The sequence below is a fragment of the Coregonus lavaretus genome (assembly GCF_964263955.1).
Source record: "Coregonus lavaretus genome assembly, chromosome: 10".
Taxonomy (NCBI): domain Eukaryota; kingdom Metazoa; phylum Chordata; class Actinopteri; order Salmoniformes; family Salmonidae; genus Coregonus; species Coregonus lavaretus.
In genome coordinates this window covers 7,530,006-7,552,165 of record NC_139997.1, presented here as the reverse complement: position 1 = coordinate 7,552,165, position 22,160 = coordinate 7,530,006, and the positions used below count along the sequence as shown (strand labels likewise).

The 22,160-nt window shown below is 44.8% G+C and overlaps 1 protein-coding gene across 1 annotated transcript in view; it reads left to right on the top strand.

Moving 5' to 3' along the window:
* LOC311136163 (zinc finger protein 462-like) overlaps positions 1-22,160 on the top strand; it is a 60,137-nt gene that overhangs the window by 25,285 nt on the left and 12,692 nt on the right. The window contains exons 2-7 of the mRNA XM_084170254.1: positions 5,075-5,319; positions 5,534-10,860; positions 11,227-11,364; positions 14,046-14,434; positions 15,475-15,593; positions 18,675-18,887. Of these exons, the coding sequence (XP_084026380.1) occupies positions 5,106-5,319; positions 5,534-10,860; positions 11,227-11,364; positions 14,046-14,434; positions 15,475-15,593; positions 18,675-18,887 (6,400 nt within the window). The 5' untranslated portion in view covers positions 5,075-5,105. The remainder of the gene's footprint in view (positions 1-5,074; positions 5,320-5,533; positions 10,861-11,226; positions 11,365-14,045; positions 14,435-15,474; positions 15,594-18,674; positions 18,888-22,160) is intronic.

Sequence of the window (22,160 nt, the reverse complement as noted above, 5' to 3'; positions counted from 1 at the left end):
CTCTACAAATCAAATCAAATTTTATTTGCCACATGCGCTGAATACAACAGGTGTAGACTTTACAGTGAAATGCTTACTTAAGTAAAAAATAGATAAGTAGAAAATAAAAATAGCAAATAATTAAAGAGCAGCAGTAAAATAAACTAACAGTAGGGAGGCTATATACAGGGGGGTACCGGTACAGAGTCAATGTGCGGGGGCACCGGTTAGTCGAGGTAATTGAGGTAATATGTACATGTGGGTAGAGTTAAAGTGACTATGCATAGATAATAAACAAGAGTAGCAGCAGCATCCACAACATGTGTCTGTAGTGTGTTATCAGTTAAATGTGGCTACGTAATATAATCTGCGGCCTCCCTTGCCTGTATACTGCATGAGATGGTGGACTGGAGCGACCAGACCGACCAACGGTTAAGGACAAAACCTCTGTACTCTTAATCAGCTTAATGCTGGCTTATTCAAAGGCCCTCTTTCAGACAGGGCAGCTGCTGCTGCCGGGCCGGGCCCAGACTGAGTAGAGGGTGTGACTGCTGGCAGCCTCGCCGATGCAGAGAGACTGGTTGGTGATTAACAAATGTCAGTAGACTTTGGAATCTGGGGAGCAGAGTCAGGTGGCTGGGTCATGCTGGCATGCTTTTCCCCCTCCTCCTCCCCTCTTTCCTCACTCCTCTCTTCCCCTCTTTCCTCACTCCTCCCCTCCTTCCTCACTCCTCTCCACCCCTCTTTCCTCACTCCTCTCCTCCCCTCTTTCCTCACTCCTCTCCTCCCCTCCTTCCTCACTCCTCTCCTCCCCTCCTTCCTCACTCCTCTCTTCCCCTCATTCCTCACTCCTCTCCTCCCCTCTTTCCTCACTCCTCCCCTCTTTCCTCACTCCTCTCCTCCCCTCTTTCTTCACTCCTCTCCTCCCCTCTTTCCTCACTCCTCTCCTCCTCTCTTTCCTCACTCCTCTCCTCCCCTCTTTCCTCACTCCTCTCCTCCCCTCTTTCTTCACTCCTCTCCTCCCCTCTTTCTTCACTCCTCTCCTCCCCTCTTTCTTCACTCCTCTCCTCCCCTCTTTCTTCACTCCTCTCCTCCCCTCTTTCTTCACTCCTCTCCACCCCCTTTCTCTTCAAGCCAAATGCTGCAGATGTTTCTCTGAGCTCTGAAAAAAGGAAGTTCAGGCATGCTTTGCATGTTTAGACCTCCTTGTGGGGCTTAGTTGGCAATTCCTAAATATTTTTTCTCTACCAGATTTTTTTTTTTAAGAAGCTGGTTTGGTGTCACTCCAAAAGCCTGACCCTTTGATTATTTTGTTATTTTTACTGTCATCTTTTTGTCCCCAATAAATGTATTGTCCCCATTGAATGAATGGCCTAAGTAAGGAAGGCTGGCATGTGCGAGGTGGTTTTGCTGAGCTACATTGCAGGCCATGCTTGGGCACAGTACATCTTGCAGATGGATTTCTGTCAGCAGCTCTCAAGTGACTGCCTGGGCTGTCTCAGGCCCCGTCACAAATGGCACCCAATTCCCTATATAGTCCACTACTTTTGACCAGAGCCCTATTTTGACCAGGGCCCATAGGGATCTGGTCAAACGTAGTGCACTATAAAGGGAATAGGGTGCCATTTGGGATGCAGGCTCTGTGAGGAGGATCAGATCCGTGGTGCCATGTTGTGCAGTGTGAGCACTGGCTGAACACCTAAGCACACATAGCTGGCTGGCTCCTAAAATGGCTGCCCTTGAAGCTCAAAGGATCTGCTGCACAGCTCAGTGCCCGACTGTCAGAGCCTCGACAGAGCAGATAAAAGCATTACAAATACCGTCCATTAACTTGGTGTGGCTGGCATGGAGTCACTAAACTGACACCAAGGGAGATAGTAGCCGTTGCAGTAGCAGGAAGTTTCTTGATATCCATGTCAAGGAACCTGACATTAGAATGCAACTTTGTTTCGTAGTCCATGTTCTGAGTTCCGACGAGAGCTCTGCCACAGATCAGGGTGGGGCCTTTCATGGAACGGCAACCTGACCCTGGACAACGAGGGGAGCAGGAACTCTCTTCTCGGGTACACACTGGCAGGCAGCAGGAGCTGTTCCAGTGAAGATCAGCTGGTTACTGGACGGACGTCAACTGTTATGGTTTCACACCAGAGGTCTACTGAACCTGCAGCCAAAAATAAGCTACATAGGGGCAATACCAAAACAAAACGACAGATGACTGAAAATAATTTCCCCTTCTACCACAGTTAGTCATAGGTGAGGAGAACTCCCTGTGTGTTATTTGAGCTCTGAAACAGGTTGCACTGTTCAACCTTTTATTTAGTGGTACTTTTGTATGGTGTACATTTACAGGACCAGGTAAAGGAAGAGCACGTGTTCAACTCAAATTGACATTTACAGGCCACCATTTTGCCACAGGTGCAAGGAGCTTCAGATAAACAGGATATACTAGGCCTTGTGGTGGTATTGCAAAACCTCCTCCTAGGACAGGAATGCTGGTGGATGGCTCTGGAAGATAGGGCCAGGGAGTCAAATAACACAAGGTTTCTAAAGTGCAACAGCTTTTTAGCTCTCTACTTCCTACCTTCTACTTTTCTGAACAGTGTATATTTGAATAGGAACTAGTGCTGGTTTTATAGACTATTGCCATAAGGGCTGGTCAAATTCTATAGACATCTTACCAATAAATAACCCTCAGAATGTTATGTTGTGATTGTTCTGCTAAGACCAAAGGATTATACAAAACGATGCATATTTCACTGTGTGCTAGTAGAGTGGAGCATTAGTCCTCTTTGAATACATGCAAATATTCATGTCCTTGGCCTGCTCTTCTTTCTGCAGAATTAGGCCTGGTGTTTTGGTTCAGCCTTTAGTTAGAAATTGTTAAAATCCAATAAAATATATAAGAAATAATAAAAAAGAGAGTGCATCACGCTGTAACCAGTTTGAATGCTAATGAGTTACGTTTCAAGGTAATGCCCTGTGTCTCTGTGTGTCACTGCACAAAGAAGTGTGGACAAGAGGCGAAAACCCATTTGATGAAAACGCTGTCATAACTGCCATTTTATGCCCCAGGTATTTTTCACTCTGTCAGTTTTGTTAATGCGTTGAAATGTGTTTTTTCCTTTTTAACTGACACTGAGATGGCTAATTAAGATTGACTGTCTTTTTTGATGGTCTCAAAACTGGCCTGTGCTATTTTACCTATGTATTTGTTTAACATCCATAGTTTTGGAAACATATTTTAGAATGGGAAGCGGGTTACCATTTGGAATTGTGTGTTGTTGCCACACTGTGTAATACTTTATTCCTCTTGAGACTAGTCTGTCCACAAGTTCGGGATTTACGTTTGCATCATAACAATACATATCACTGTTTATTTATTGATTTCGTTTTTACCTTTATTTAACTAGGCAAGTCAGTTAAGAACAAATTCTTACTTACAATGACAGCCTACCAAAAGGCCTCCTGCGGATACGGGGGCTGGGATTAAAAATAAAAATATAGGACAAAACACACATCACAACAAGCGAGACACCACAACACTACATAAAGAGAGACCTAAGACAACAACATAGCATGGCAGCAACACATGACAACACAGCATGGTAGCAACACAACATGACAACAACATGGTAGCAACACAACATGGTAGCAGCACAACACATGGTAACAGCACAAGACATGGTACAAACATTATTGGGCACAGACAACAGCACAGCGGGCAAGAAGGTAGAGACAACAATACATCAGGTGAAGCAGCCACAACTGTCAGTAATAGTGTCCATGATTGAGTCTTTGAATGAAGAGATGGAGATAAAACTGTCCAGTTTATGTGGCATTGGTCTACATTGAAAACGATCTATTTGAAACAGAGAAATGTGAATGAATGGCATATCGGTGTCTTTGTGTGCAGCAAGTCAGTTTGACTAACAAGCAATGCCATTGGTTAGTTAGAATGTCAAGGTCAGAGGTGACAGGTTATTATCAGTGGGTCCATGTTATCCGGGATCCTTGGGAGGTCTCTACCCCATTTAAGATTACATTTAAAATGTTTAAGGTAAGGGTTAATGTTAGGGTTAGGGTAGGGGTTAAAGTTAGGGTTAGGGTTTAGGGTAGGGATGTCCCAAGGATCCCGGATAGCACTGACCATTATCAGTTATATCAGTTGTGTGTTTCATCATGGAACAGAATAGCACTGCGGACACAAAGCTTTATCTTTCTCTCTGTGGATTGATTCAGTCTTATTTGGGAGGGACTGAAAGCTTGATGCAATCTGAGGGAATTGTCTGTGTGTGTGATGTAAATATTGGGATGCAGTCTGGCGGTTATGTGTCCCAAATAGCACCGTAGTCCCTTTTTTAGCTCACTACTTTTGATCAGGGCCCAAAGGGCGATGGTCAAAAATAGTGATCTAAAAAAGGGACTACGGTGCTATTACGGTACCATATAAGGAATAGGGTTCCATTTGGGACACAGTCTGATGGTGCTGCTCTCCAGCTGTGGTTTATCCCAAGGTAATAAAAATGGAACAAATCAACTCAGTAATCCCTCCTCAGATTGCCATTGTTCTTGGAACCATGCAACAACAACAAAAAAACAGATCTTCTTAGTATGCAGTATGCAGTGATGTCAGAGCTGAAGAATCCAGCTGTCTGTAGATGTCTCTAATGTTGACGTGTGAGACAGAGGAAGAAACTGACCCATTCTCTTGTCTTGCCTTCTCGAAAATGTCTCTAATGTCGCAATTTCTATCACAGGGTTTTAGCCTACACCCATTTCTATCACAGGGTTTTAGCCTACACCCATTTCTATCACAGGGTTTTAGCCTACACCGGTGCTAGGCCTAAAGACTCTGACTTTTGTGTTTCCACCCCTGTGGTCTAAATGTGACATGTTGTTGTGTGAGATTGAGTCTGAGTCTAAGACTGAGGCTGAGAATGAGAGTGAGTCTGCGGCTGAGGCTGTGACTGAGCATGAGGCTGAGGCTGTGGCTGAGGGTGAGTCTGAGGCTGTGACTGAGGCTGAGGCCTCACCCCTTCTCTTTCCTTTTTTTCCTTACTCACCCATTCTCTTCTCTTGTGTTTTTACTCGCCAGGTTTCCCTGATTTTCCAGGGAGTCCTCAGCGATGGAGGTGCTACAGTGCGATGGCTGTGACTTCCGTGCTGAGTCATATGACGACCTCAAAGCCCACATCCAGGATGTCCACACAGCCTTCCTGCAGCCCACGGATGTCGGAGACGGAGAGAGGGGCGGGAGTCCCTGCCAGTCCAGGTCAGACTCTCTGAACTCCCCCAGCCACTCAGAGGAGGAGGAGAATGAATCTCCACAAACTGAAACGGGTAAGGGCACTGCATTGACTGTGTTGTGCATGGACAAATTATTATGATTAAGGTTTTGATTAGTCATCATTATTATTAATGATATAGATATAATATGTATAGGTAACACTTATACTTTACGTACATATTTTATATCAAGATGTATATAATTATTCAAGGAAAGATTGATACAAGTTTTACACTGGTCTCTTTTTTTCCTCTTTCTTTCCCACAGGCCACTGCTTCGAAACAGACTTTTCCAGCTCGAACCAAATGCCATACAACAAGTCATCAAACCAGCCCAACAAAACCGCCAACCAGTTATTCCAGTGCAAGATCTGTGTCCGTTACTTTAGATCCAAATCTCTCTTGAGTGAACACACCAAGAAGGTACATGGAGCCACACTAAGTGGTGGGAGCTCACCAGCCTCCCAGGCGTCCAAACAGTCCAACTACAACATACTTATCCATGATAGTCTTGGGAAAGTGTTCTCCTGCCAGTATTGTACATACAAGTCTCCACGTAAAGCCAGGATCCTGAAACACCAAAAGATGTATCATAAAGGGAACCTTAATCTGGACCCCCCAGAATCTCAGTCTGAGGCTGTTGAAGAATCTGAGGCATTGTCGTCCGAGGAACCCAGTGAGGAATCCAGTGTGGAACGTGGCATCTTGGAGTCCATGGTTAAACCTCTGGGGAAGTCCAGGGGGAACCAGGCTCTTCGCGGGGAATGGTGTGATAACATGATGAAAAATCACAGCAACATGGTGAAAACGATCTCAACCATCCACCCAGGTGGAGAAGGAGAGGGAAGCGCAGTCTCTTCTAAATCTGATTCCCCCTCTTCCCCAAGAAGCCCTCCTAACTCCAATATGGTTTCCAATGACCAGAGTGTTAATGAAGGCTCCTCAGTAGCCAACTCGTCAGTTTTCCAGCTCAGCAAGACCGCCTCTGGGATATCACCCTATCAGTATTCACAGATCCAATCGGTAGCGCCCAACAGCACAGGATCCTCCATTTTGTCTGAAAGGTCCACCTTCGTGATGTCTGATGTCTCCAACTCTGCCATAGAGATGGATTCAGGCATGCTGGACGATCCCAGGAGCAGCTCTGAAGAAGACGACGATGAACTGGGTGACGAGGATGACCCCAATTACACCGACCCGTTGTCAGCCGGTGATTCTGCTAAGCAGCTTCTGTCTGAGGAGGATAACAAGATGCTGGAGACTAAAGGGATACCGTTCAGAAGGTACATGAACAGGTTCCAATGTCCCTTCTGCTCTTTCCTCACCATGCATCGCAGAAGCATCTCCCGTCACATCGAGAACATACACCTGTCTGGTAAGACTACAGTGTACAAGTGTGATGAGTGCCCCTTCATCTGCACCAGCCCTCTCAAGTTGGGCACGCATAAGCAAAGCCACTCCTCAGACTGGGACACCATGGACTTGACCAGTGAAAGCCCAGGTCCTCAGAACGAGACTCCAGAACCAGTGAACGGAGGAAATGTTGCTGCTTCCAAAGTCAATGGGAAAAAGCTAAACAGTGTGCTAAAGGACTTAAATCAGCAGAACCCTCACCGCTGTACTCTTTGTAGCTTCTCGACCACCACCTTGAAAGGTCTGAGGGTTCACCAGCAACACAAACACTCCTACTGTGATGACATGCAGGCTGTTGTTCTGGAGGGCTCAGCAAATGAGCAGCAGGACTCTGAATTAGAAACGCTCTCCAGTTCTCAGAGCTTTGTACAAAAAACTCAGACTTCGATTCTTGGACTTGGATCCAAAAAGCACTTAACCGGGAAAACAGCAAGAAAGTCCATCAACGACCTACCTTTGGATCTGTCTCCAGTCAAGAAGAGAACTAGGATTGATGAAATCGCCAACAACCTTCAGAGCAAGATCAGTCAGCAACAGGAGGATCTGGTGATTAATCTGGAAGAAATGGATGATGAAGAGGAAGGAGAGCTCAACATTGATGAAGATGCGGGCAGAGACAATGAGGAGAATGACAGCGAGAGTAAAAATCACGGCTACGTTTACAACAAACTTTACGAAGGCCGGGTGGGGAAAAGAAAAAGAGCCCCTACGTCAAAGCTAAGAAACATTCCCATTGCGCTGACACACTCTGACGATGAGGACAACGACTCTGCTGATCCTAAAGCTGATCTCCAGGACCAGAGCAGCCAAGACAGCCGGGACACTTCTTTCCATGAAATCCAGGACTATTCAGAGGTCTCTGGGGTGGCACGCTTCTACTGCAAGCACTGTGACTACCACAACAAGTCAGCCCGCAGTGTAAGCACCCACTACCAGAGAATGCACCCTTATATCAAGTTTAGCTTTAGATACATCCTCGACCCCGAGGATCAGAGCGCCGTCTTCCGTTGCCTGGAGTGCTTCATCGAATACACCAACTTCAACGATCTTCACGATCACTACATGGATCACCACCCAGAAGCCAGCAACGTGCTGAACTTCAACCAGCCAGATCTGGTGTACATGTGCCGCTTCTGTTCGTACACAAGTCCAAACGTCAGGAGCTTGATGCCCCATTACCAAAGAATGCACCCTGAGGTGAAAATAAACAACGCTATGATCTTCTCGAGCTATGTGGTGGAACAGCAACACAAGGGTGCAGAATCTCAAACTCTGAGAGAAATCTTAAACTCAGGTCCCAAGAGTTTCACATGTAGCTCCTCCACTTCCACGCCCAAGTCCTCATCCAGTCCTGCCCTCAAAAGTGTTGCAAAGACGCAAGATACAACTGCAGAGACGGAGGCCCTGAAAGAGGGTGGTAACGTTGTGGTGTATGACTGTGAAGTATGCTCCTTTGCTAGCCCTAACATGCACTCTGTTCTAGTTCACTATCAGAAGAAGCACCCAGAGCAGAAAGCCTCTTATTTCCGCATTCAGAAAACCATGAGGGTTATCACAGTCGATAGGCCACCGTCAGCAGGCAACTTTTCATACAACGTCAACATACCCACCCCTGTGAAGTCATCCAGCGCCGCCATGCCATTTGGTACGGATGAGGAGATATACTACTGTAAACATTGTGTTTACAGCAACCGGTCTGTTGTGGGTGTTCTTGTCCATTATCAAAAGAGACATCCAGAAATAAAAGTGACAGCGAAATACATCAAGCATGCCACTCCCACCCCTGGGTTGATGAAACTAATGGATGAGCTACAGATTGCACCGCCGAAGCAGTTCCTCAAACAGTTCAACAACAACGGATTCGATGGATCCAGCAATTCCCACGGTAGGGTTGGCACAGAGAAAGGAGAAGCAGAGATGCTCTTCTTCTGTCAGCACTGTGACTATGGGAACCGCACTGTAAAAGGAGTGCTGATTCACTACCAAAAGAAGCACAGGGACGCAAAGTCCAATGCTGACCTTGTACGCCGGCACACTGCAGTGGTCCGCAGTCAACGAGAGCGAGCTCAAATGGGCCAGTCAGGCACTGCAGCCTCTGCCATTGCTCCTGCTGCTCCTGCTGAGATAGAGACGTCCTCTGGAGCCCTTCGCTCATTGAATTGCAGGCACTGCTCTTATACATCTCCATACGTGTACGCCTTGAAGAAGCACCTGAAGAAGGATCATCCTACTGTGAAGGCCACAGCCATGACCATTTTACACTGGGCGTACCAAGACGGCATCCTGGAGGCTGGTTATCACTGTGAGTGGTGCATCTACTCCCACACGGAACCCAACGGGCTGCTCTTGCATTACCAAAGACGCCACCCAGAGCACAACGTTGACTACACATACATGGCCAGCAAGCTGTGGGCGGGGCCTGATACTACCACCTCCCAGCCGGGAGGGAACGCTGGGGACACTAAGCACTACCAATGCAGAGATTGTGCCTTCGAGGCTTGTTCCATCTGGGATATCACCAACCACTACCAAGCTGTCCACCCCTGGGCCGTCAAAGGGGATGAGTCTGTGCTACTGGACATCATCAAAGATCAAAGTTCCCAAGAGACACACCACCCGTCGATGGCTAAAGGACCACCTTTCACTTTTCTTCCAACTGCGCACGATGAAGGCCCACTGGATATCCCTACGCCACCTCAAGAGCACCACCAACACCATCCCAGGCTTTCCCACACAAGCAGCTCTATCTCAAACAGCCCGTACCAGTGCACTGTATGTCTGTCTGAGTATAACAGCCTACATGGACTTCTGACGCACTATGGCAAGAAACACCCAGGCATGAAAGTCAAGGCGGCTGACTTCGCACAGGAAGCTGACATCAATCCAAGTTCGGTTTACAAGTGCCGCCACTGTCCGTATGTGAACTCACGCATCCATGGAGTTCTCACTCATTACCAGAAGAGGCATCCATTGGTGAAGGTCACCGCAGAGGACTTCTCAGACGATATAGAGCAGGTTAAAGATATAACTGAAGTGGATGACAAGTGCAAAACCCAAAGACAGGGCTATGGTGCGTACAGGTGCAAAATGTGTCCTTACACTCATGGGACATTGGAGAAACTGAAAATTCACTACGAGAAATATCACAATCAGCCAGCTGCAGATATGTTCAAGACTCCCCATGTGCAATATTCCAACGTGAAAGACGAGCCGGTGGCTGAATGCAGTGCCACGAATCTATCGTCAGATGTACAAGAGGTCAGCGAATTCGAACTCGCTCTCACCCAGTTCCCCATCAACAAAGGAGAGGCCCATGCTGTGTTTAGGTGTCAGCTCTGCAAGTACTTCTGCTCGACCAGAAAAGGCATAGCGCGACACTACCGCATCAAGCACAACAACGTCAGAGCTCAGCCGGAAGGTAAGAACAATGTCTTCAAGTGTGCTCTCTGTTCATACACCAATCCCATTCGCAAAGGCCTGGCGGCGCACTACCAGAAGCGTCATGACATCGATGCCTACTACACACATTGCCTGGCAGCCTCCAAGACGTTGACGGAGAAGCCCAGTAAAGTGGTGGTGCCTGTGGCGTCGGAGGTGGAAGGGTCGGAGCTGAGCGAGGAGCTACGATTGGCCGTGGAGAGGAGGAAGTGTTCGCTCTGCGCGTTCCAGGCCTTCAGCAGGAAGAGCATAGTCTCCCACTACATCAAACGCCATCCAGGAGTCTTCCCCAAACGGCAACACTCCAGCAAGCTCGGACGCTACTTCACTGTGCTCTACGCCAAAGAACCCGAACCTGTTGAAGAGGTGAACAAAGTGGTGGTTGAACCAAAGCCCGAGCCAGAGGGAGAGGTTGCAGAGTGGCTGCCGTTCAAGTGTCTAAAATGCTTCCAGCTATCCTTCAGCACGGTCGATCTGCTCTCCCTGCACTACAACGACCATCACAGTGGCAAGGACCTGAAGCGGGACTTCGTCATCCACCCCAGCATTGCGGAGGATGGGACGGAGACAGAGCTCTATCAGTGTGCCCACTGTGAGCTGAAGTTCCTGGGCCTTCCTCTCCTCAGCACTCATCTGATGAACCATAACGAGGAGTTCCAAAAGCGGGCGATGAGGCAGGAGAGAAGGAGGCAGCTCCTTAACAAGCAGAAGGCATCTGAGCCACCGGAGACAAAGACTGAGAAGGTGAGTTGTAGAGTTCAAGACAAATTGTTTTAGAATCTCAGTAAAATAGTAGATGTGGCCAGAGTAGAATGAGACATAATAACCAAGCGTATAGGGAGCGTTTATCTTAGCTCTGCATTGTTGGAAAAGGAGACGTAAGTAAGCATTTCACTGTTAGTCTACACCTGTTTTGCTTTGATTTGTTTTCAGTGTAATGGCTAAAATGTTACCTATAGTATTGAATAATGAATATTAAATGTTTAAGTATTATTTTAAGAAATTACATCAGCTATAGAAAATATCATTGCAACTAGTATTGTGAAAGGCAGCTTGTTTACAATTTCGATTGACCACGTTCCCCCCCCCCCCGTTTTCCCTTTCTTTTAGCTGGTGAACAATGCTGACAATGCTCCGATCGGCTACAGGTGTAACTTCTGTGTGGAGGTCCACCCTACTCTCAGAGCCATCTGTAACCACCTGAGGAAACACGTCCAGTACGGGGAGGTCAAGGAGGGCCATGTCAAGGTAAGACCATCACATAGCCAAGAGTTTGGTAACATACGGGTATCATACATACTCTTGACAAGTCTTCCAATGAATTATAACTGCCATCATAATGCATTCTACCTGCAGCTGCAGGCTCTGAGTAAAGGGTTTTTCATCTTTATTCAGTCACTACTCCATTTAGTCTGTATAGTTAGTTGGTTTATTTCATTTATTTTCATATAAATATTGCTCATATAAATGTTAAATGCATTATATGCATATTATTCATGTACGTGCATTAAGATGATTAAATATATTCCTACAAAAAGAAGATTTATTATTATGGGTTTTTTCATCCCATAACACATTTTAGCCATTTACCTCTCATTAAAAAATGACCTCAGCTGAAACTGAAAGGTTACTTCTGAAGCTGCTTTGTAAGTATTTAAATTCCCCTAAAACGTATCTCTAAAAGCCACTGTGTCCCCGTTCTCTTTGGTTCAGAGTCCGTCATGACTTCTCTCCTATCCCTCAGAGACCCCACACTGCCGAGGTCTGCTTTTAGGTGGCAGCAGGGTTCTGTTTTCAGTTTTGTTTATTGCAATGGAGGCCCCTGGGTAGGCAGTCTGTCAACTCCCCTGGAGAAAACAAGTGAGGTAGTCCTTCCCTCCCGTTGCAGGGCAGGCAGGGGAAAAAGAAGCCATAACTTTGAGTGCAGCGGGTAACCGCTTGGACATTAGTATTCCACTGAGCTTGCCAGGGACTTGGCAAAGGGACGGCAGGCCTGAGGATTTAACGCCTCACCCAAGACGGAAGCCAAATTAAGGCCTGGTTGGTTCTGCGGGCCATGCCACTCCAGGCAGTTGTAATACTGTATATGAAAGATGGCAAAGGCTGAAGTCCTGTCAGAAAGAGAGCGAGAGAAGCCATCTCCATGATAGCACCAACTATTAGACCTAGAAAACAAAACAAAACCACTCTGGAAATTTGCCTGTGGTGGAAATATTTTGCATATGAAGAGAAAGTCAATCCGAGAAATACAGATGATAGCAAATAATTACACTGCATATTTGTTTCATATGAACATTTAGGCTATTACATGTTTCTGTACTAGTTTGTACTAGATTTACATTTGCCCTGGCCTGTCCCCTAGCTCTCCCAGAGAGTGGGTGAGAATAGGCTGACGAAGCAAGGCTGGCCAGCTCTGTGGAAGCCCATCTTATTTATGGTCCTATGAAGTGCGGGGTCAGGTCCTTGAGCAGAAATAGTGAGCTTCCTGTAGGCCATAAAAAGCCAGGTTGGTTGTCTGTTGGCCGTCCTGTCTGTGAGAGAGAGAGAGAGAGAGAGAGTTTGCAAGGGGCACAGGACAGAAAACACTTTGTGCTGCCTTTCCCAGATCAAGGAAGTGGGACATACAGACCAGGGCAGGCCGAGGTCGTATTCATTTGGCACCAAACGGCAGAAAACGGACTGAAACAGGGAGGGACTATATGGACTTGCCCAGTCAGAAATACTATTTTCTGTTTCCTGTTGCAAAGCATTTAAAAACATTTTCCTTTCAATGCACTAATGAATAAGGCCCAGGCCAAGGTCCTTGGTCGCCTGGTCTCTGTCGGGGCCTCTTCAGGGCTAATGTCCACATAATCAACTACAGTCACAGGAGGGCAACGTTAGTTCTCTATGGCTAATAATGAGGCAGGTCTGTTATAAAACAGATCCCACTTTAACTATCACCAACTGTCAGATTAAAGAAACCACACAGAAGACCTGGTTAGTGTTAGTGGTAACAGCAGCAGTAAGAATGTAGTAGTTCATTATGTAGACCTTGGAAGTTGGCTCTACTTTCACAGGGTGTTTTAAACGTTGACTAGAAAAACCAATTAGTGTCTTAAAGCCCTACTTTTACTCCTAAACCATTTCCTAATTTACTGTTCTCTACAGTATGTTTCATTTACTGTTCTCTACAGTATGTTTCATTTACTGTTCTCTACAGTATGTTTCATTAACTGTTCTCTACAGCAGGGCTCGGCAACAGGCGGCCCACGGGCCAAAACCGGCCTGTGAGTGGGTTTTCTTGGCCTGCAAAGTTTTTAGTAAAAAACATATTTTTGGTGAAGAAAGACTGTAAAATCAGCAGGAATTCAGCTAAAAATGAGTTTAATTTAGGAAATATGTTCCCAAGTATTCCCACAAATAAAAGAGACATATGTGATCGTGTATCAATGTAATCAAGGTTGGAAATAATTGTTATTTTCAAATACAATCTCTTTTTGGGCTTAGTTGTGGTCAATTTGCAGTGTAAAAATTATTATAAATTATGTTCCTGCCCCCTGACCATCCGCTCCGACAAAAAAAGACCTGCGGCTGAATCTAGTTGCCTATCCCTTCTCTATAGTATGTCCATGCCAGTAGGGTGGTTATTCCATTTGACGTGCAATCACAGCTAGCAATATTGATTTTAAATTAAATTCAGGAATCAAATAACAACATATTCAGCCATGATGGTATGACTGACTAGGTTCAATCTCAAGTTCTCTACGCACCACAAGACTGTGTTAGCCCAGTGAGCCAAAGCCTAGGCCTAAAGCAAGGTTAGTTTGGTACAATGGCAACAGTTTGGAGTACACTAGTCAGGACGACATGTGAACTGCCAAAGCATATGGAAATGATAAATAAATATAGCTGTTATAATGCTGTTCTCTCTCTGTCCTTCACCTCAGCAGGAAGTCACAGATGTACCATTGTCCACCATCCCGGGAGAGAACAGCATCACCAACGGAGAGGTGGAAGAGGTGACCGACAACTCCATCATGGAGACAACCCCCAAGGACATGACGATGGATGCCACAGCGATGGCCCCGGTGGCTGCTGTTGCCATGGAAATGGCAGTTGGAGCAGTTGGAGAGGGGGTTGGGGAAGTGGCGCACATTGGCCAGCAGGTGAAGGAGAGGCTGGTGGGGGGACACCCGTGCGCTCAGTGCGACCGCGTCTTCATGTCCATGCAGGGGCTGAGGTCCCACGAGAGGAGCCACTCAGCCATGGCCATGTTCACCAGAGAGGACAAGTACAGCTGCCAGTACTGCCAGTTCGTCTCCCCCTTCAGACACAAGTAAGAGGACATAATATAGACTTAAAGAGAGAATATAAATTATTGGTTCACTGCTTGTCACACACAAACCCACGAAGAGAAAACAGTACATGTATGTATCAGGGGCATTCTGGGATTTGGAGTTCAATGACGTAGGCCCTCTGTATTGTTTAAGATTGAGTGTGTTACTGTTATGATGAATAGTGTCCGCTAATGTCTTGGTGTGTGTGGCTGTGTTCTGTATGGTGTTTACTCCACAGCATCTGCCTCCTGAGCTGTGCTTTATATCAACGTACTCTCTGGATGGAATGTAGCCTAAGTGCCAGTCTGTTTGTGATTGACAGTGACAGCAATAGAGAAGGAAAGAGAACTAACAGATCTGGCACCAGGCTAGATGGAACACACATTTCCTCCAAAGCTCACTCCAGTCCAGTCCAGTGAGACACTGCAGACATAGCAGACATTTTGATAGAGTAATTTGTCTTCTTATCCAAAGCTGAAAGACTTCATCTTTGTTGAGCTCCATTGTGTTAACCCATTGTACTGCATGTGCCCTGACCCAGAAAGTAAATGCGTTCCCATGCCACCCAAGAGGCTTGGATGAAAACACACTAATATTCCCCAGATACCTTCTATGTGGTTTGCAGTCAGACACAAAGAGATACACTAGGGATACAGGGACTGTGGTAGATGGTTTACCCCTACAGCCTCTGCTTAATAGTCATTGAAAATGGTGGTTCTGAAAAAGGAAGTTAGATGCAAACAGATTCCCTCTGCTTCCCTGTTGTGATGTGTTGGAACATGTGTGTAAACATTTCTCTCTCTCTCTCTCTCTCTCTCTCTCTCTCTCTCTCTCTCTCTCTCTCTCTCTCTCTCTCTCTCTCTCTCTCTCTCTCTCTCTCTCTCTCTCTCTCTCTCTCTCTCTCTCTCTCTCTCTCTCTCTCTCTCTCTCTCTCTCTCTCTCTCTCTCTCTCTCTCTCTCTCTCTCTCCTCTTTCTGTGTCTCTCTCTCTACCCCCTTCCTCCTACTTCCTCTCTCGCTCTCTGTCTCCATCTCCTCAGTCTGGACAGACACGTGCAGTCCCACCATGGGCACCACAAGCCTTTCAGATGCAAGCTCTGTCCCTTTAAGTCTGCCTACCTGAGTCGCCTGAAGAGTCACCTACACAAAGCACACGCAGGTAGAAAACAACAACCACAACTTACCTCCCTGAGCTCTCTACGACTACATGAAACGGACAGTGTTCCAAATAGAACCCTATTCCCTATAGACCCACATAAAGAAATACTATAGTATACTATGGTATAAATACTGTTTTTGCAGACTTTACTGTAGTATGCACTAGTGTTTTTTGCGGAAAAAAGTCTGCAAAAACACTACAGTGAATACTGTATTATACTGTAGAATTTACTGTAGTATACTGTATTATACTATAGTATTTACAGTTAACTATAGTATAAATACTGCAGTTAAAGAAAACTGTAGTATATACTATAATAATTACTGTAGTGTTTTTGTTCATTATAGTATACTGTAGTATTTACTGTAGCTTCTTTGCGGACTGTACTATACTGTAGTATTTACTGTAGTGTTTTTGCAGACATTACTGTAGTATTTACTATAGTGTTTTTGTTTAATTATCTTTGACATGGAAGTGGAGGCTTTCTCCTGTAGGAAACCTACTGGAGAAATACTAAAAGAGCAAATTTTTCTGAACGAATAATTCAGTGCTTCTGCTCTTTTCTATAACCTGTAGGGAACACGTTGTATGGTCTATACTTGGCATGTAGGGTTCTCACTTACGGGTGGCACAAATTATAATATGGGGGAGGGGAATGGGCAGGGTATATGCAAAAAAGATACTGTAGTATTTACTGTAGTTTTTTTTAAACGTGTTGTGTTTTTGCGGACATTACTGTAGTATTTACTACAGTTTTCTTTTTTTTATAATACTGTAGTATTTACTATAGTATTCTACAGTATACTACAACATTCTATAGTAAGTACTACACATGATCGAGGGATACTACAGTAGGTAGTATAGTATTCTACAGTATAATAGTAAGTACTGTAGTATTCTATACTGCCCTACCAAGCAAAAGAGCAATAACTGCACATTTGGTCAAAAATGTGTTACTGACATTTTTGATACATTAAATACATGCTTTATCATGTGGACAAATATCCTACCTCCATTGTGTTGCGTTATGGAGAGAATGGGGGGTCATGTTTGCAGTAACTGCAAAAATGTACAGTAAAACCAAGGGAAAAAGCACGTAATTTACTGCCTTTTACCTTGGTATCACCAAGCTGCAGTGTCTACGGTTTACCTTATTATTATTGATTCTTCTTTGCTGATACAAGTATCAAACTATATGAAACTGATAGCCACATACAAATAAATCTATGAACACAAGTTTGTTTTAAAAAAATCATAATAGAAACGTATTCCAGTGGTTGTGCCAAGCAAGAAGGTAGTAACTGCCGTCTAGGGTTAAAGGTCATGTCAGAGGTCAGGGTCAATATGAATAAAAAATTACCTCATAGTAAGACAACAGATAACCACATTTTCAGTGATCTGCCAACTCATTTGGCTGGACAATTAAAACTTTAAAGCCATTTTTACAAGTTACTGCTCTTTTACTTGGTAGGGCAGTATAGTAAACTGTTGTATTTTTTCATGTGGGTAGTACACTACTTCTACAGGGCTCTGGTGAATCGGATGACAATTCAGACGCAACCCATGTGTACTGTAACATGGTATGTTATTAGCCTGCTGGTCCCAGATCTGTTCATGCTGCCAAACATTACTTAATAGGAGCTGGCTAAACAACACAAACTGATCTGGGACCAAGCTAGTGGGTTATTATTGTCCACAGCTGTGTATTGGCCTGTGGCCTAGTCTGAATGTATGACTTTACCAGAGCTGTTCGAGGATACTAAATCAACACTAATATCAGTATTCCCTTCGATGTCCCCTATGGGAATATCTTAAATATACTCTAATATCATTATTCCGTTAGATGTCCCCTATGGGAATATCTGAAACTCAGCCTGTCATTGAGTGCAGTGAATATCTGTCGTACAAGTGGCTGCGGATTTGCTCTGTGTGTGATGTTGTTGGATATTTACTCCTATAGACTGCACAGATGCAGCCAGTGAGCCAACGCCAGAACAGAGGAATAGATATGATAGCCAATCATCACAAATGACAATGCGAGTAGATAGAAGAACCATCTAAAAACTAGTCATGAATGTTGTCTCAGTTATGATTGGAAAAGAACACATAAATATGAGTCAGCAACAATCAACAATTGCTTCAGATAATCGACTCTGAACCAGAGCCATTTAGAATTTGATTACATGTTGAAAGTGTTCTGACATGGTCTGTTGTAGACAGTATATTATACCACAGCATTGTTGAATACTAGTTTCTGATTGGCTGGAAGGGCATTCTAGAATGGACATTAAAACCAGATAACGGGACAGTTGAAAAAGATTGGGTTTGGATTGCTGCCTTGGTGATGGATCATGTGTATGCTGTGGAATCCATAGCTTGTGGCATGTGAATGCTGGTTCTCTCGATAAGGTGCAAAAGTCATTCAAGGGTAGAGCAGCAGAAAATGAGTGTCAGCACCCCTCTTTTCAGATCCGTCGGCAGCCAAAGGCACTGGCTCTGTCAGTCTGGCTGAAAGCTTTTGGCCTTACAATATAGTATCAAGCCAATCGATTTGCCCTTGAATGGACTCGGTGTGGTCATCATAAAAAGTGTCAAAAAAAGAACATTGGCAGAAAAGCAGCAGATTTTCGTGTCTTGAGCGACTCTGAGTCTGAACACTGACTGACGTGTTCAACTCCATACTAAGTTGGATAAAGCCGCTCTCAAACGAGTCTCTCTCTGACCAAAGTTTCTGCTACTTTGCCAAAGAGAGAGAGTCCTTTCTTTTACACTATCATCATCGTTTCTGCTACTTTGCCAAAGAGAGATAGTCCTTTCTTTTACACTATCATCATCGTTTTTTTTACTGTGACTTGGTCTTTAATGAAGTTATATTTAGTGCTATGTTATCATCAAACTGTCAAATATTGATTTGCTCTTTATTTATTCTTGACACATACAGGTGTCTTTGGGACCTTGAGAATCTCTAACGATTACATAAAACCCATGTTTTATTATGAGCCATTCTGACTCTGGGTTACTTTACTTACTATTATTATTACTATTATTATTATTATTATTATTATTATTATTATTTTACAGGCGAGAACACCTATAAGTGCTTGTCCTGCCCCTTCTCCTCAATGACTATCAGCCAGCTGAAGGAGCACTCTCTGAGGGACCATGGGGAGGCCCTAACCCTCCCCAGGCTTCGTGCTGGCGCTGGCGCTACCACCCAGACCCAGGGCCCCCAGACCAGGCCCCTCAGGCTGGGCTTAGACCCTCACCAGACACCCCTGACCTCTAACCTTGACGGTAAGAGCTCCATCTGTATTTCCAAGTAGACTGAGATGGGAGACTTTTATTGATCGTAGATTGTTTTTGGTTTTATTTATTTAACCAGGGAGGTTATTGAGATGAACATCTCTTTTTCAAATGAGCACTAATTTCTGATTATTCACTGATATGCATCTTAGGGTGTTTTCACATATAGTCTTTAAAATAACCGATCTCAGTCCCCTTTAAAGTGAGCTGTTGTCTTTGTATTCACACTGCCCTTGCCTTTGAATGAGGACAAAAATTTTTGGCCAGTTCACTTCACTTACACTATATACAGTGTGCAAAAGTATGTGACATCCTTTCAATTAGTGGATTCGGCTATTTCAGCCACACCCGTTGCTGACAGGTGTATAAAATCGAGCACATGGCCATGCAATCTCCATAGACAAACATTGACAGTAGAATGGCCTTACTGAAGAGCTCACTGACTTTCAACGTGGCACCGTCATAGGATGCCACTTTTCCAACAAGTCAGTTCGTCAAATTTCTGCCCTGCTAAAACTGCCCCGGTCAACTATAAGTGCTGTTATTGTGAAGTGGAAACGTCTAGGAGAAACATCGGCTTAGCTGCGAAGTGATGGGCTACACAGAACGGGACCGCTGAGTGCTGAAGCGCGTAACGCGTAAAAATCGTCTGTCCTCGGTTGCAACACTCACTATCGAGTTCCAAACTGTCTCTGGAAGCAACGTCAGCACAATAACTGTTTGTCGGGAGTTTCATGAAATGGGTTTCCATGGCCGAGCAGCCTCACACAAGCCTAAGCTCACCATGCGCAATGCCAAGCGTCGGCTGGAGTGGTGTAAAGCTCACCGCCATTGGACTCTGGAGCAGTGGAAATGTGTTCTCTGGAGTGATGAATCACACTTCACCATCTGGCAGTCTGACGGATGAATCGGGGTTTGGCGGATGCCTAGAGAACGCTACCTGCCTGAATGCATAGTGCCAAATGAAAAGTTTGGTGGAGGAGGAATAATAGTCTGGGGCTGTTTTTCATGGTTCGGCCTAGGCCCCTTAGTTCCAGTGAAGGGAAATCTTAAACAATACAGCATACAATACGTTCTAGACGATTCTGTGCTTCCAACTTTGTGGCAAAAGTTTGGGGAAGGCCCTTTCCTGTTTCAGCATGACAATGCCCCTGTGCACAAAGCGAGGTCCATACAGAAATGGTTTGTCGAGATCGGTGTGGAAGAACTTGACTGGCCTGCACAGAGCCCTGACCTCAACCCCATTGAACACCTTTGGGATGAATTGAAACGCTGACTGCGAGCCAGGCCTAATCGCCCAACATCAGTGCCCGACCTCACTAATGGTCTTGTGGCTGAATGGAAGCAAGTCCCTGCAGCAATGTGGAAATATTTCCCAGAAGACTGGAGGCTGTTATAGCAGCAAAGGGGGGACCAACTCCATATTAATGCCCATGATTTGGCCATGTAGTGTATTTTGTGGTCCGAGTCCTCTTTGCATTCACATTGCTATGTTTAGAAAGGAACCAAGATATTTTTCCAACATTCACTCAATGCACTCTGGGTTTTTACAAAGTGCAGGATAAGCCATTTAATCAGTGTTATTGGACAGCTAGATATACCTATTTACATTTCAATAGCTAATAGATTGCATTTAGTTAAAAGATGAGACATAATTATAATCAGAAGATAATTTTAACGTGTAAATATTATGGTTAACATAATAAATAGCAGAAGAATACTGCAGATTAAATAATGCTGTAATTGAACATTTTACACTCAATGTAGCAGTGGTCACCAACCGTGGTCGATCTCCAAGGCATTCCTAGTCGATTGCCATTTTATTTGCGTTCCTATTTTATTTGTCTTGCGGTGTTGGCGGTTGGTGCATTTTTAACCATTTCATGTGTCTGAAGGTACAAACTCTGCATTCCCGGCGGGCCCGGAGAACGAATCAAGTGCACTATAGGCCTACCGCTGGCCAATCGGACGGCTAGGATTACCAGTAGCGGTGCGTGGGTAAAATCACTGGGGAAGCCAAGCCCAGGAAAAAATCCATATTACAACCTACAGTTGAAGTCGGAAGTTTACATGCACCTTAGCCAAATACATTTAAACTCAGTTTTTCACAATTCCTGATATTTAATCCTAGTAAAAGTTCCCTGTCTTAGGTCAATTAGGATCACCACTTTATTTTAAGAATGTGAAATGTCAGAATAATAGTAGAGAGAATTATTTACTTCAGCTTTTATTTATTTCATCACATTCCCAGTGGGTCAGAAGTTTACATACACTCAATTAGTATTTGGTAGCATTGCCTTTAAATTGTTTAACTTGGGTCAAACGTTTCGGGTAGCCTTCCACAAGCTTCCCACAATAAGTTGGGTGAATTTTGGCCCATTCCTCCTGACAGAGCTGGTGTAACTGAGTCAGGTTTGTAGGCCTCCTTGCTCGCACACGCTTTTTCATTTCTGCCCACACATTTTCTATAGGATTGAGGTCAGGGCTTTGTGATGGCCACTCCAATACCTTGACTTTGTTGTCCTTAAGCCATTTTGCCACAACTTTGGAAGTATGCTTGGGGTCATTATCCATTTGGAAGACCCATTTGCGACCAAGCTTTAACTTCCTGACTGATGTCTTGAGATGTTGCTTCAATGTATCCACATAATTGTCCTTCCTCATGATGCCATCTATTTTATGAAGTGCACCAGTCCCTCCTGCAGCAAATACCCCCACAGCATGATGCTGCCACCCCCGTGCTTCACGGTTGGGATGGTGTTCTTCAGCTTGCAAGCTACCCCCTTTTTCCTCCAAACATAACGATGGTCATTATGGCCAAACAGTTCTATTTTTGTTTCATCAGACCAGATGACATTTCTCCAAAAAGTACGATCTTTGTCCCCATGTGCAGTTGCAAACCGTAGTCTGGCTTTTTTATGGCGGTTTTGGAGCAGTGGCTTCTTCCTTGCTGAGTGGCCTTTCAGGTTATGTCTATATAGGACTCGTTTTACTGTGGATATAGATTATTTTGTACCTGTTTCCTCCAGCATCTTCACAAGGTCCTTTGCTGTTGTTCTGGGATTGATTTGCACTTTTCGCACCAAAGTAAGTTCATCTCTAGGAGACAGAACGCGTCTCCTTCCTGAGCGGTATGACGGCTGCGTGGTCCCAGATGTACTTGCGTACTATTGTTTGTACAGATGAACGTGGTACCTTCAGGCGTTTGGAAATTGCTCCCAAGGATGAACCAGACTTGTGGAGGTCTACAATTTGTTTTCAGAG